At 40.9% G+C, this 12,409-nt stretch overlaps 1 protein-coding gene across 3 annotated transcripts in view; it reads left to right on the top strand.

The window, feature by feature from the left end:
* The window catches only part of znf423 (zinc finger protein 423), a 189,833-nt gene extending 177,424 nt beyond the window's left edge, over positions 1 to 12,409 (top strand). For all 3 annotated transcript variants that reach the window (XM_047351997.1, XM_047351984.1, XM_047351989.1), the window contains one exon: positions 11,500 to 12,409. In XM_047351997.1, the coding sequence (XP_047207953.1) occupies positions 11,500 to 11,529 (30 nt within the window). In that variant the 3' untranslated portion in view covers positions 11,530 to 12,409. The remainder of the gene's footprint in view (positions 1 to 11,499) is intronic.

Here is a 12,409-nt window from a genome sequence, read left to right as displayed (position 1 = left end):
TTTTTCAGCCATTTTGTTGTAGATTAGCTGCTGTGTTTGGGATCAATGTTTTGTTGTTGACCCAGTTTGGGTCAGGCTTCAGCTCTTGGACAAATAGACACACATTTGTCTCTAGCATACATTGTTATACAGGGAAGTTCATGGTCGACTATCACTGCAAGGTAACCATGTCCTGCGGTTGCAGAACAACCCTAAACCATCAGCCCTCCACCACCGTGCTTGACAGTTGGTGTGAGATGTTTATGCTAATATGCTGTTTGGTTTTCTCCAGTCATGGCACTGAGCATTTTAGCCAAACATCTCTACCATCTCTACATTGTTCCAGAGGTCTTGTGCTTCATTCAGATGCAGCTTTGAGAACCTGTCGTGGAGAAGAGGCTTTCTCCTTTCTCTCCAGCAGAATCTCTTTTGGTTCTTTTTTACCTTTGTCCTTTATGGAACTGGGGGGGTTAATCATTTTTCTGAGAATTTCCCGATCTGACGTTGGGGTAAATTTGCTGGGATGTCCACTCCTTGAAAGATGGCAGCTGTCTCAGATCTTTCTCTCTGCAAACTCATGAACTTCAAATCGGCTGCAACCGTTACTTCTCTGAGGTTGTTGCAGATGTTCTTCCACCTTGGCATTGTATTAGCACACATCTGTATGCTTCAGAGCAGCAAACTATCCAAAACCCAACAACTCCAGGACATTGTTAAAACATGCAGTTGGATATATGTTATTATAATACATCTTTAATAAGTTATCTATAAACAATCCATATTTTGGACCAATTAGAAACCTGCTCGATGAAACAATTTCATTCTTTGTTTTTATTGCAAGTTTTTTAGCCTCCTGTGCTTCATTTCGACTGCAGCACGTTCCTAACATCTATCTTGTTTCTCTCTGGTATTTGCCCAAATGCTTGTGTGAGTGCTTGTGTGCAAACTTTCAGCCCGAGCCTGACCCGCCACACTCCTTCGCCTCATGGGAGGGCGCTCTAAGTGGGCTAGACGGAGAGGCCGATCAAGGGAGATGGAGAGCCTCGACCGCGGAGGTTAACGCGAGTGCGAGCTGTTACTGCGTATGTGCACATCTGCCAGAGAATGTGGAATGGGGTAATTTGTGTGTGTGCTTTAATGAGGTAGGGATGAATGGATGGAGGAAGGCGGCTTGGCCAGCAAGGAAAGGCTTTGGCCTCTTTCGGGGGCTCGGAGGGGCCGTATGATGTCCAGCTCACAAACACGGCGCCACCTCAGGGTGTTTGCAGGCAGGATGCAGCACTGCATCATCCCTTCCTCCCTCCTGGTTTCACTCCTTCAGCCCCACTTACATGCACGCTTCTCCCGCTCTCTCCACCATCCTCTCCATCACGGCTCCTGCCACAGTTTTCACTTCCTCCCTCTTCCTGTCTGACTCCCCCCTACCATCCCAGAAGAACCAGCCCCTATGCATATTTTAGCCCCTCTCCTCTCTTCCTCTCTTCTGTGCCTCTCCCCAGTGTCCCATAAATAGTGCAGACGTAAGCTGGTAAATAAGAGATGTTTTTTTCTCTCTCTGTGTGTGTGTGTGTGTGTGTGTGTGTGTGTGTGTGTGTGTGTGTAAATAAGAGATGCTGTGGCCCTGATCAGTGACGTCCTCCTGGATCTCTCTCTCTGCAGCTTCATAGTCAACTCAGTTTTAGTTTTGCTCTCTTCTCTTTGTTTATTTCAGCAGCAAATATCAGGACTCCAACAACAGTTTTTGCATCACTTCTTTAAATTCAGGAGGAAAGAAAACAACAAGCTGAAAATTAGGATAGCTGCAGATATTATAGCTTTTAGCCTTTTCAAGGGTTTCAATAGTGTTATAATGACAAACGTGATTATCCCTTAAATGTACAGGGAGAGAGAAGAAATATAAGATATATATATATATATATATGTGTGTGTGTGTGTGTGTGTTTACTGGTAACGTTCCCTGACGGTGCTGTTGAGCTACACTTCATTTCCAAGCCTCCAGGAGGTGCTATGCTGCAGCTTCATCCTCCGACTCTTTTCTCTGCTCCTGTTGTCCAGCTGCAGGAAATGTTTAAAAACAGCAGCATGGATGGGGGGTTAACTGTGGTCAGAAGACCAATTGAACAGATATGAAGGGGAGCTGCAGGATTCTCCTCCTTCTGATCTCTGATGTTTTAAAGTTGCACATGCGCACTCCATCAGGAAGATAAGGAATCAGGTTTACCCAGGAGGACCGAATTAATCAAACCTGTCATGCAGTCATGGGTATTGAGAAAACTGAAAGGAAAATGTGGAAAAATTTGATTTGGGACAGAAAAGTAGACATAAAAAGGATTCCAGAGTTTGGATTATAACAGCTTCTGTTCAGGTTCTGTTTCTGCAAAAGTCCGATCTGTGCCTTTTGGATCAGAAACGGTTTCGGTTCTGGATATTTATATAAAACAAGCTGTGTTCAAATAATCCCATCTCTGTCTGACTCAGAGCCTCTCCCTCTAACTGAATTATGGAAATGTGCGGATGTGTCTGAACTGGGAAATAAGGTTTACGTGTGTGTCAAGTAGCAGTGTGTACACTCTGATCCATGCATCCCTCGGCTCTGTGTGTGTGTGAATTTGATCCGTAGATCCCTGCGACGCGCCAAGGGATCGTACTCAGCTGCCCCACTGCTCACTGGGAAACTGTGTTATTAGAGCAGGGACCTGGGACTCTCTCTCACACACATATATGTATTTTTACCTCTCTGAAGCCCCAGACTTTTCTAATTTTTCCATCAGGGAGAAAAAACGGAGAGATTCTACACAAAAAATCAGTGGAGAGGCAGCGAATGATTGCCTACAGCTACAACTCATTGTTGTTAAAATACAAAGAATCAATCAAAATAAATCAACAAGAATGTGCAAATGAAGCTGAAACATATTTAGGGCTGATTTATTTCTTTCCCTGTGACCACATGAGGACAAAATGAAGTAAAAAGTGTGTCCGATGCTGTTAAAAACGGCACAGTTCTGTGTTTCACTCTGAATCCAGAACCCGGATCTCAGGGTTCCTCCGGGTCTGCTCTAGAAAAGGTGTGTGCTTGTCTGTTTGTGGTCCTGGTGTTCATGCATGTGGGTGGGCCGTTGATTATTCTGGATACTGTAAGAAGAACCACCGTCCAGACTCTCTTTGAAATAAATAATTTATGTTTAAAATTTCAAATGTATAAAAGAAGCGGGTTATTCCTACTGGCAGCACAAAGCGTGGCTCTGTGGCAACAAGAAGCACTTCTGGTTATTTCCCAGGGAATAAAATCAGTTTAAAGAGAAATCGCAGAACATCAGGTTGCCTTGAACACAAAAAACGTTTCATTTAAATTTTAACTTTTACCCGGATGAGACTTTTAAAAAAAAATCCTGTTTCATTTTGTTGCCTTCAGATAGTTATTATAGTTTGATAAAATAATTTTAGTTTAGGATTTAAATAAATATATGTTTTTACATTTGTATTTTATTTTTTGTATTTCTTATTCTCTTTGACTTATTTATTTAATTTATTTTATTACTTTTCAAGTAAATGTTTATACATTTAAAAAAAGGACTTTTATATTATACTGTTGTTTATTTTATTCAAGCATTTTTAGTTCAGTTTTATTACTTTTGTTTACTTTGTTGGTCAGTGACTTTAACTTAATTTGTTTTTACTCTTTTTTTATTTAAATTTACAGATTTTTTATTTATTTTTATTTCATTTATTCTTTATGTTTTTTAAATAATACAAATTAAAGAAATAACAATAAACATTTTCCTTTTAATTTAGCAATTTCTTTTTGGTTTATATTTTGATTTATTTGGTATTTCATTTATCATTTTATTTATTTTGTTTTAAAATAATAGAAATTATTTAAAAGAATATATAAATATTTAACCCAATCAAGTAAAACACAAACTTGTAAAAAACACTTGTACTTTATTAACTTTTATTTTACTTAACATTATTAATTCATTATCCTAAAATTAATAGGTAACAGTAATATATGTTTTCTTCTTTGCTTTCTAACTTTATTTATAATTTGTTGGTGCTTTGTTTGTTTTTTACATTCTTTTGGATTTTATTAAAACTTAAGCAACTTCCAAGCAATATCTTAAAATTTTTAAATATATTTTTGCACTTGGAAGTTAAATTTGGCCTAAAATAGGTCAAAGGAAATGTGGAAATTGATTCTGGGATGTTGTGGATAGATACAGTTTTCCAGTTTTCTCTTCCACCACTAACTCCTCCTGCGCCAGTGAGCCATAATTTCATTTCCTTTCTGCCGGATTCTTCTGGAAGGTAAAGAATAAATAAACTTTCCGGCCTCTGAGGGAATTGGTTGTGTGCCGTTATGGCAGTGACTTGGAACGCTGGCACGCCCCTCTGCTTTCCGTGAACACATGTTTGATTCATTTGCCCTTCTCTAACCTCTGCAGCACTGAACTTTAAAATGGTTTATGTTTTTATTTTAAAGCCTTTTATTCAACATCTCTGCAGACTGCCGTGATCAGCTTCTTCTGAATCTTCACCACATTCTTCACCATCTGGGAATGAGTCATTCCCTGGAATATTTTCCTCTTAGATGTGTCCGGCAGTATTTCTGTTAGCAGTGAGATCATTTCCTACTTTCCAGCATGAATCTCTACCTAACCTTTTGCTGCGGATGTGTTGGAGATTCAGGAGTGCTTGGATTTATGTTTTGTTTGCTTGTTTCCCTCACGCTGTGAGTGTATTTTTGGGTCGTGTTTACCGTTCCTGGCCTGGCTGGATGGGCCAGGAGCAGCAGGAGTGGAAAGTCCCTCCGGGAGACAGAGACGGAGGGGGACATCCCAAACAGGATGTGGTCAGAGAGGTCACCAGGTCATCACCTGGCGGGAGATGATGCTAGCAGAAGTTTGTACTGGGAATTTTAGGAATATGCACTATTGTTTATAATAGTATGAGAAAAATAAGGGGGGTTTGGGAAACAAAGGCAGACAGAGACGGATGAAGGAACAGGGAATCCGTGTCGGTGGGATGTGGAGGGCAGGGTTTATTTTTGATCTGCTCCCCAGCCGACATCCTGTCCTGGACTGGTGGGGCTGAAGAAAAGCCAGGGAGCGGAGGAAGAGGATGAAGATGGCCCATCTGCTGGCTCTAGACATGGATCCAAATGCTAAAATGTGCTGCTGGAAGAGTTTCAACTAGGAGCTAAAAATACAGCGAAACTCATCGAAAACCACAGGGACGACTGAGGTGATCCTTCGTGTGGCGTTAAAGAAAACCACACGTATCTGACACAGATTCCTACACTGACAGACGGTCGCTGAAAGGTGGAGCCGCCACACACAGACATTCAGCATCACTTCCCCTTCCTGTTTCTAAAGCAGACCTGGCACCTGAGAGGAGACCTGATTTAAGGTCTGGTTGCATAATTACAGAGCAGCAAATCAGATTCTGCAAACAGTCCCCATGCAAACAGATACCTGTGTGATACCTGAGGAGGCTCTGCAGTTGTTGCACTGACTGTGCATGCACAAACACAGCCAAACACATTAAAGGTGACAGAGCAGAATGGATTTTTTCTCATCCTCCTTTCTGCTGTTTCCCCCGGGACTCAGTATATCTGCGTCCAGTTCTGTGTTTTTATGTGAATCTGTTCACATATCTGTTCAGGTTGGGGAGGCGGGCGCTGCGACAGGGCCATATTTCCCTGGAGCCCGTGGCTCTGCAGGCTTTAGCCTCACTCTCTCTAAGCACTTAAGGAACAACAATAGCAGGGTTCTGCATTGACTGGTCTGGAATGGTGTGGCTGTTCCTGCCATTGCCTCGTGCTCTGCAGGGTGAATTATGGGGAAATAAAAATCCAAACCAGGGTTCTCAGTCATGCACGTTTGTTTTAAGTGATGCAGGAATTGGTTTGGGGGATGTAACAAAAAATCATTCATTTATTTTTCCCTCCTGCTTGTCTCACTCGTGGTTGCAGTGTTTCCCAGACTATGTTGTAGCAGCGGGATAAGCTTAAATACAGCAGACTACCAAAGAAAACACGCTCGCCTCAAATGAAAACGGGTTCCTTCTCCATTCAGGTGCTGAAGAGAAGTTTCTCTTTCATGTAAATTTAATGGATAATTAAAATAATCTTATCTCAGAGATAAAAGATGAAACTCAGCATGGTTACGGCTGCTGCTGTGAGTTTCTTTATTTGCATTACAGGCATTTTACTGTAAAAGAGATACATTTCCTTTAATCTTACTTTCATAGACAAAAATAGAAAAAACTAGAAATCAAAGTGGAAAAGAGAAATGACGCAGAGGCTCCTAATTTGCTCATTGCCTTTTTGTAGCATTTTTTGCTTAATGGTTTTAGTGTTTAAATTACACATAAAGTACTAAGAAAGTGTTTTGAACTGGCACTGATGTTATATTCGAGCTAGACTGTTGAACTAATCTTAATGTTCTCCAGAGTTTTTCTTTGGACTTTAGCAGCTGTTTCGATTAAATTACCTTAAATGATGTGGAGGAAAAATGAAGTTTCTGGCCTAAAAAAACAGATTAACAGAATCTAAAAGTTATGTCTTAAAACAGACAGGGGGAAAAGATACAATTTTCAATCACCACACATTAACAATAGCAAGTCAGCTGATTAGCTTAAAACAAAGATTTTTCTAAAATATTTGTAGCAATAAAGGATGATTATCAGATTGCCTTGTAAGTGGATTTGGACATCTTCAGAAACTAAGCTAAACTATACTAAGATTAAATGAAACAAGGTAACATAAACTATTGGGCTAAGATGAGGTGAAATTAGCAAAGCTAAACTAGGATAAGGTAAAGTAAGCTAAAGTAAACTGAGATAAGGATAAGTGAGCTAAGATACAACAGGATATGAAAAGGTAAAATAATCTAATTCAAACTAAGATAAAATAAGCCAAGCAAAGTTTAGGTAAACAATGGTGAGGCAAACTAAGGTAAGCTAAGCTGATGTTTAAAACTAGCTGAGGCAAGAAAAATGTAAAGAAAGGTTACCAAAGCTGCAATAGATAAAGATATGATATAAGATGTAAAGTAGGCTAAAATAAACTAAAAGTGGCTAAACCAAAGTAAAAAAAAAGTAAGCTAACATGAGGTAGGGCACGCTAAAATTGATTAAGCAATGCTAACGTAAGTTAAGGTATGCTATGGTAGGATAAACTGAGTTAAGCTAAGTTAAAATAGGAGAAGATAAGGTAACATAAGCTTACACAAACTAGGTAAAAATTGGCTAAGATAAGCTAGGTTTGGGTAAATATGGGTAAGCTAAACTAAAGTAGAAAATGTTAAACAGGGTAAAGTTAGGTGAGCTAAGCTACACTAGGATGGGATAAGGTAAAATCAGGCTACCTAAGTTGAGCTATAGTTTAAAAAGGTTGGGTTGAGGTGACCTAAGATACGCTAAATAAGCAGTTTGTGTTTCTTTGAACAATTTGATCTTTACCTTCTTATATATGGAGATATTGTTTAAGACCTAGTTTGTACTGCCTTATACACAGATGAGTTTGTAAACAAAGTGAAACAGCTAAAATTACTGCTTTTGTTAACGTTTTTCAGACTGTGTTGAAATGAAATAGAGATGTATCATCCCTCAGCTGATCATTTGCTCTTTGTTAACTCTGCTTGACAGGCTGCTGGTGACAAAGCATCCAAGGTCCAAGGAAAACCTGAAAGGACTTGAGGGGAGGAGAACTGTTAATCAAGAACACAGATTAAAACCAAGTTATTGATGCTTTGAAGCAAATTGCTAAAGAAATAAGGACTGCATTAGGGTTTTTGCAGCTTATTGTGTGACAGTTACTCTTCTATGGAAGAGATGCCACACTGAAACACAGACTCACACTGATCGATTTCAGCTCTGCCTAATCTGTACTGAGCCCCAAGAATTACAGAAACCTAGAGAGTGACTGTGAGCGTTTCTGTGACGTAAGTGGTCAACATACTCTGGACTATTTCCAGCGGTCCCCTGCAGCCCTGCCAGCTCCTCCAGGGAGTGGCCACTGACTCTTTCCTCCTCCATCCTTCGTTCTTCCACCAGATCTCTCCACCATCAGCTGAGCTACTTCCCTTTTCTTTTCTCTCCATTCAGTCTTACAGTGCCTCGTATTTGGTCTCCGTTTTGGAGGTCAGACTGGAGGCGAGTGTGTGAAGGTGAAACTCAAACATGGATGGATTTTCTTCAGGATGCTGGACACATTCTGCTCCAGTCTCCTCACTTCATAATCAGTTAAAAAAGAATGAGCCTGACCTCTTCTGGCTGTGAGAGGAAACGGCTGAAGTTTATGGAGAGCTGAGGCAGAGGATGAGTGAGAGAGATAAAGAGGAGGAGGGTTTCTATCATAATGGGGTCAGTGGCCCCCAGTGAGATCTCCCTGCTCGCTGCAGAGTCCTCTATGCTGACACAGAAGGAGGGGACACTTATTTTTCACCGTCCCGTTGGTGATTTTGCTCATTTGCTGCTGTATTTCTGCGACAGCCTGCATGTTGCTCTCAAGTGGGGGGCATTAATACTCTTTACTTTCCTCTGGACAGACAAGTTCAGCCTCTAAAGCCTCGCTACAAACACAAAATGCACCGAAGGGCTCAACAAAACATGCATGGCAAGATAAGCGCCCATAGAATGACAAATAAGTCTTTATCAAGCCCAAACCACGTATAATCCATGCCATTCCTGTCCCCATCCGCCCTTGTCCTTTCCTCTCTAGTCTGTTCATCCCTCCATCCTCTCCATTTTCCCTCCTGCCATCCACTTCTCGGTTTTTTGTCCTTTTTTTTTTTTTTTGCCATTACGGGGCCGATCGGAGAGAGGGAGCGATTAATCTGAGAAAGCTGCTTTTAGTGGTGAGGAGGGCTGTGGGGAGGGGCGGCGTTGATTGGGAAGATCTCACTGGGAATTGTGTGTGTTTGTGAGGAAGGAGGGAAGATTTCTGCGGGAACTGGTCTTTGTGTGTCAAGGAAAGAAAACGTTAGGAGGTGTTTTCATCGGTAGAAAGCTGCACTATCTGGGGAAAATCTGAGAGAATACTTCTGAGTGAAAATATCTCCACACATTCCCAAAGAAATCCCTCCAATCATCTCGCCGTCCTCTCCGCTGTATCTCTCCAGCTTTAGATGTAATGCTAGCTAAGTTCTGAACAGGCAAATCCAGATTATCCTGAGTTCAGTTTCCGTCAGCAGCTGATATGGAGCAGCCACAGAGGACACACAACGGATGCAATCATGAGTACTTCCAAAACGTTCCAATTTTATGTGTTTATATGTTTAAATTAAGCAAATTTGACCTTTTTCTTAAATTGTGCATTCAAATTCAGCAGATTTTTTTTCCCCTTCTTCGCTCTGTGTTCATTTAAAATAAAACTTGGTGTAAATCTCTACAGCGTTTTACCTGGAGACCCTCCATCAGTCTCTGTTTGTGCTCTCACTGCTGTTCTGAATTTAAATTTTTTAAAACATGGGCCTTTTTTTATTGTAATCAAGTGTTGATGCTCTGATGCCTTTGGAGAGATGTGAGTGAAGGCGTCTCAGAGGTGCAGAGATGCTTTCTGTAAAATATTAATCACAAAATGAAAAGACACGAGGGTCTCCCACATCTGAATAAACACGTCGGGGCTCCATCGAGGTTCTGACAAACAACAGACAGAAAAACACAAACACGTTCTGTGGAAAAACATAGTCCACCTTAACTCCTTGCTGCTTAGGATTGGATTAAAGGTGCAGCTAATCAAAAGCATTAAAGCCTAAGTTTTGTCAGCTTGCTGCTCTGGAGCATACAGATGAGTTTTAATGCCACACCCAGACAGAAAGCAATGACCTTAATTAAACTACTGTTTCTAGCAGTATATTTAAGAAGGATTATTAGACCATGTCCTCACTATCTGAAGTCCATCATTCTGCAGAGAGAAAGAAACATTAAGGACAGTTAGTTATCTTCCCAAGAGTGGACTTCCCAGCAGATTCACTGCAACATCAGAGAAAAAAAACCAAGAGCTCCGTCTCAAACTCTACAGGCCTCAGTTACCAGGTTAAAGGTTAAAGTTCATGACGAGTCAGTTAAAGAAATAGTATGGATTAGGTAAAGCCTCTTTTCCCTAAAAAGAGCACAGCATCATAACTTAGGTTTGAAAGGTTGCGTAGACTTCAGTGTCATTTAGACAGATATCTGGTGTGGCTTCAGGTCCTGCTTTAGGGTACTGGTACTGGTACCAGTCTCAGGTCTTTTACAGTTTATCTCCATCCATCTTCACATCAACTATGAACGGCTTCCATGTCCCTGCAGCATGATGCTGCCGCCACAATGTTTTCACTGTGGGAGTGGCGTGTTCAGGGTGATGTGCAGTTTTCTGCTACTCAGTGTTTTACATGACGTCAGGTTTTATTTCATTTGATCAGAGCACCTTCTTCCCCATATATTCTACATGGCTTGTAGCAAATTACAAACAGGACCTCTAATGGCTTTCTTTCAGTTATGGCTTCTTCTTGCCCGTCTTTAAAGGCCAGATTAGAGGAGCGCAAAAGTACTGTGATAGTTGTCCTTTTTTCTTACCTGGATCTCTACAGCTCCTCCAGAGTTACTATGCACCTCCTGGTTGCTTCTCTGATTAATGCAGTCCTTGCCTGCCCCTCAGTTTAGGTGGACGTCCATGTCTTGGTAGGCCTGAGTTGGTCCATCCTCTCTCCATGTTCAGAAGATGGAACAAACAGAGCTCTGGGAGAAGTTCAAAGCCTGGGATGTTGTTGTAGATCTTTAAACTTCTCCAGAACCTTTTCCCCGACCTGTGTGCTGTGTTCCTTGGTCTTCATGATGCTGCTTATTCTCTAATATTCTTTAACAAACCTCTGATTTTTATAGTGAGATTAAATTACTGACCACTGGACTATTTAGTCAAGCCGGTGGCGGAAGGATGATGATCTGGCCATACCAATGTGAGTCAAATGTAATTGAAACGCTTTGGTGGGACATTAGGAAAACTGCATGAGCAAATGTTTCCACACCTAAGTGAACTGAAGCAATTCTAGGAAGAAGAGTGGGTCCAAATCCTTCATTCCTAATAAAGGTGGTTATCCAAGCTGTTGGAGCAGGAATTCATTGTGGAATTTAAACATTTTCATGACTGTATAGACCATCACGGAAACTTTGCTTGGTTTCCAAACTACTTGGTCAATATCAGACAAACTTGATTCTGTTCACGGAAATACAGACAAACAACAAGGCATTTGTTGCTGAGGGTCAGACCAGAATTCAAAATAAAGAAATATCTAATAGGCAAATATTTGTCGTTTGTCTGCTGAAACACACCTTTCTTTCGAGTCGTCTCCTCTGCTTCTTTTTCTTCTTTCATTAGATTGTCTGAACTGAAGAGACGTTGCTGCTGGTTCTGTGGGAGGCAGTTGTGTTTCTGTTCTGATGGTTGTAGTTTAGTGGAAAGCTCTCCGCTCATGCAGCCCATTATTTCTCCCATCATGTGTTCTCACTCTTTCTCCCGTTCTCCGTCTCTCCCCGCAGAACCACACACTGAGCCAGCACGCGCAGTGAGACCCGAGCCCGGCGGGATCCCTCAGCTCAGCCGCACCCCCGACCCGGAGCCGGCAGGGGACCCCCATCTCCACATCACAGCCAATCAAAGTGTCATTTGCTACTCACATGTAAAAGTGTAACGATCGCGCAACTGGGCGCGGCCATTAGGAGCAGCGGGGGGACGGAATATTAATGGGAAATGCTATTAAATAAAGAAAAGGGGAAAGTGGGAGAGGAAAACTGTAAGAGCGACATGACGGGAGGAGAAGGGGAACAAAGGTATTGTACGTGCAGTATTTTTTATTGTCCCTACCAGAACCCTCTCCTCCTACAGCCCCCTCCTGAATCATGCTTTTTATTTTATTTTTCAACAAACAGAATAAAAAACAAGTTTTTTTTATTATACTTTTGGTAGATAGTAGGAAAAGCTTCACTTTGTCGTCCTCTCAGTTGCTTCTTGTATTCATACATCTTTATTTTCTTTTTTTTGTTGTCTTTTTCTAGCTTTCTGCCTTTATTTTCAGTATTTTATTTCTTGCAGTTAGTTGGTACTTGTGCTGTGTTGTGATTGTTTGCCAGTCGTAATATTCCTGACCCCGCCCACAAACAACCTTTCCTTTTTATGATTGTTATATATATTTTCTCCCTTTTTGTAATTACTATAAAAAAATCACGAAAACAAAAATAAAGTGCAGAAAAAACATTCAGATCTTTTCTTTTCTTTCTGCTTTTTTTTTATTTGGGATTTCCAGACATGGAGCCTGTAAGGATTACTGTAAAAATAATTATCAATGATTTCAGTGCGTCTGGTCAAAGACCGGTTTTTAAATGTGAATTAACCAGATTGCAATAATCTAGTACAGAAAAAAAAACGAATAAATAAAAGATAAATAAAGAA

This window comes from Girardinichthys multiradiatus, chromosome 2, assembly GCF_021462225.1.
Source record: "Girardinichthys multiradiatus isolate DD_20200921_A chromosome 2, DD_fGirMul_XY1, whole genome shotgun sequence".
Lineage (NCBI taxonomy): Eukaryota > Metazoa > Chordata > Actinopteri > Cyprinodontiformes > Goodeidae > Girardinichthys > Girardinichthys multiradiatus.
The sequence above is the reverse complement of the archived record's forward strand: the minus strand, read 5'-3'. Positions and strand labels throughout refer to the sequence as shown.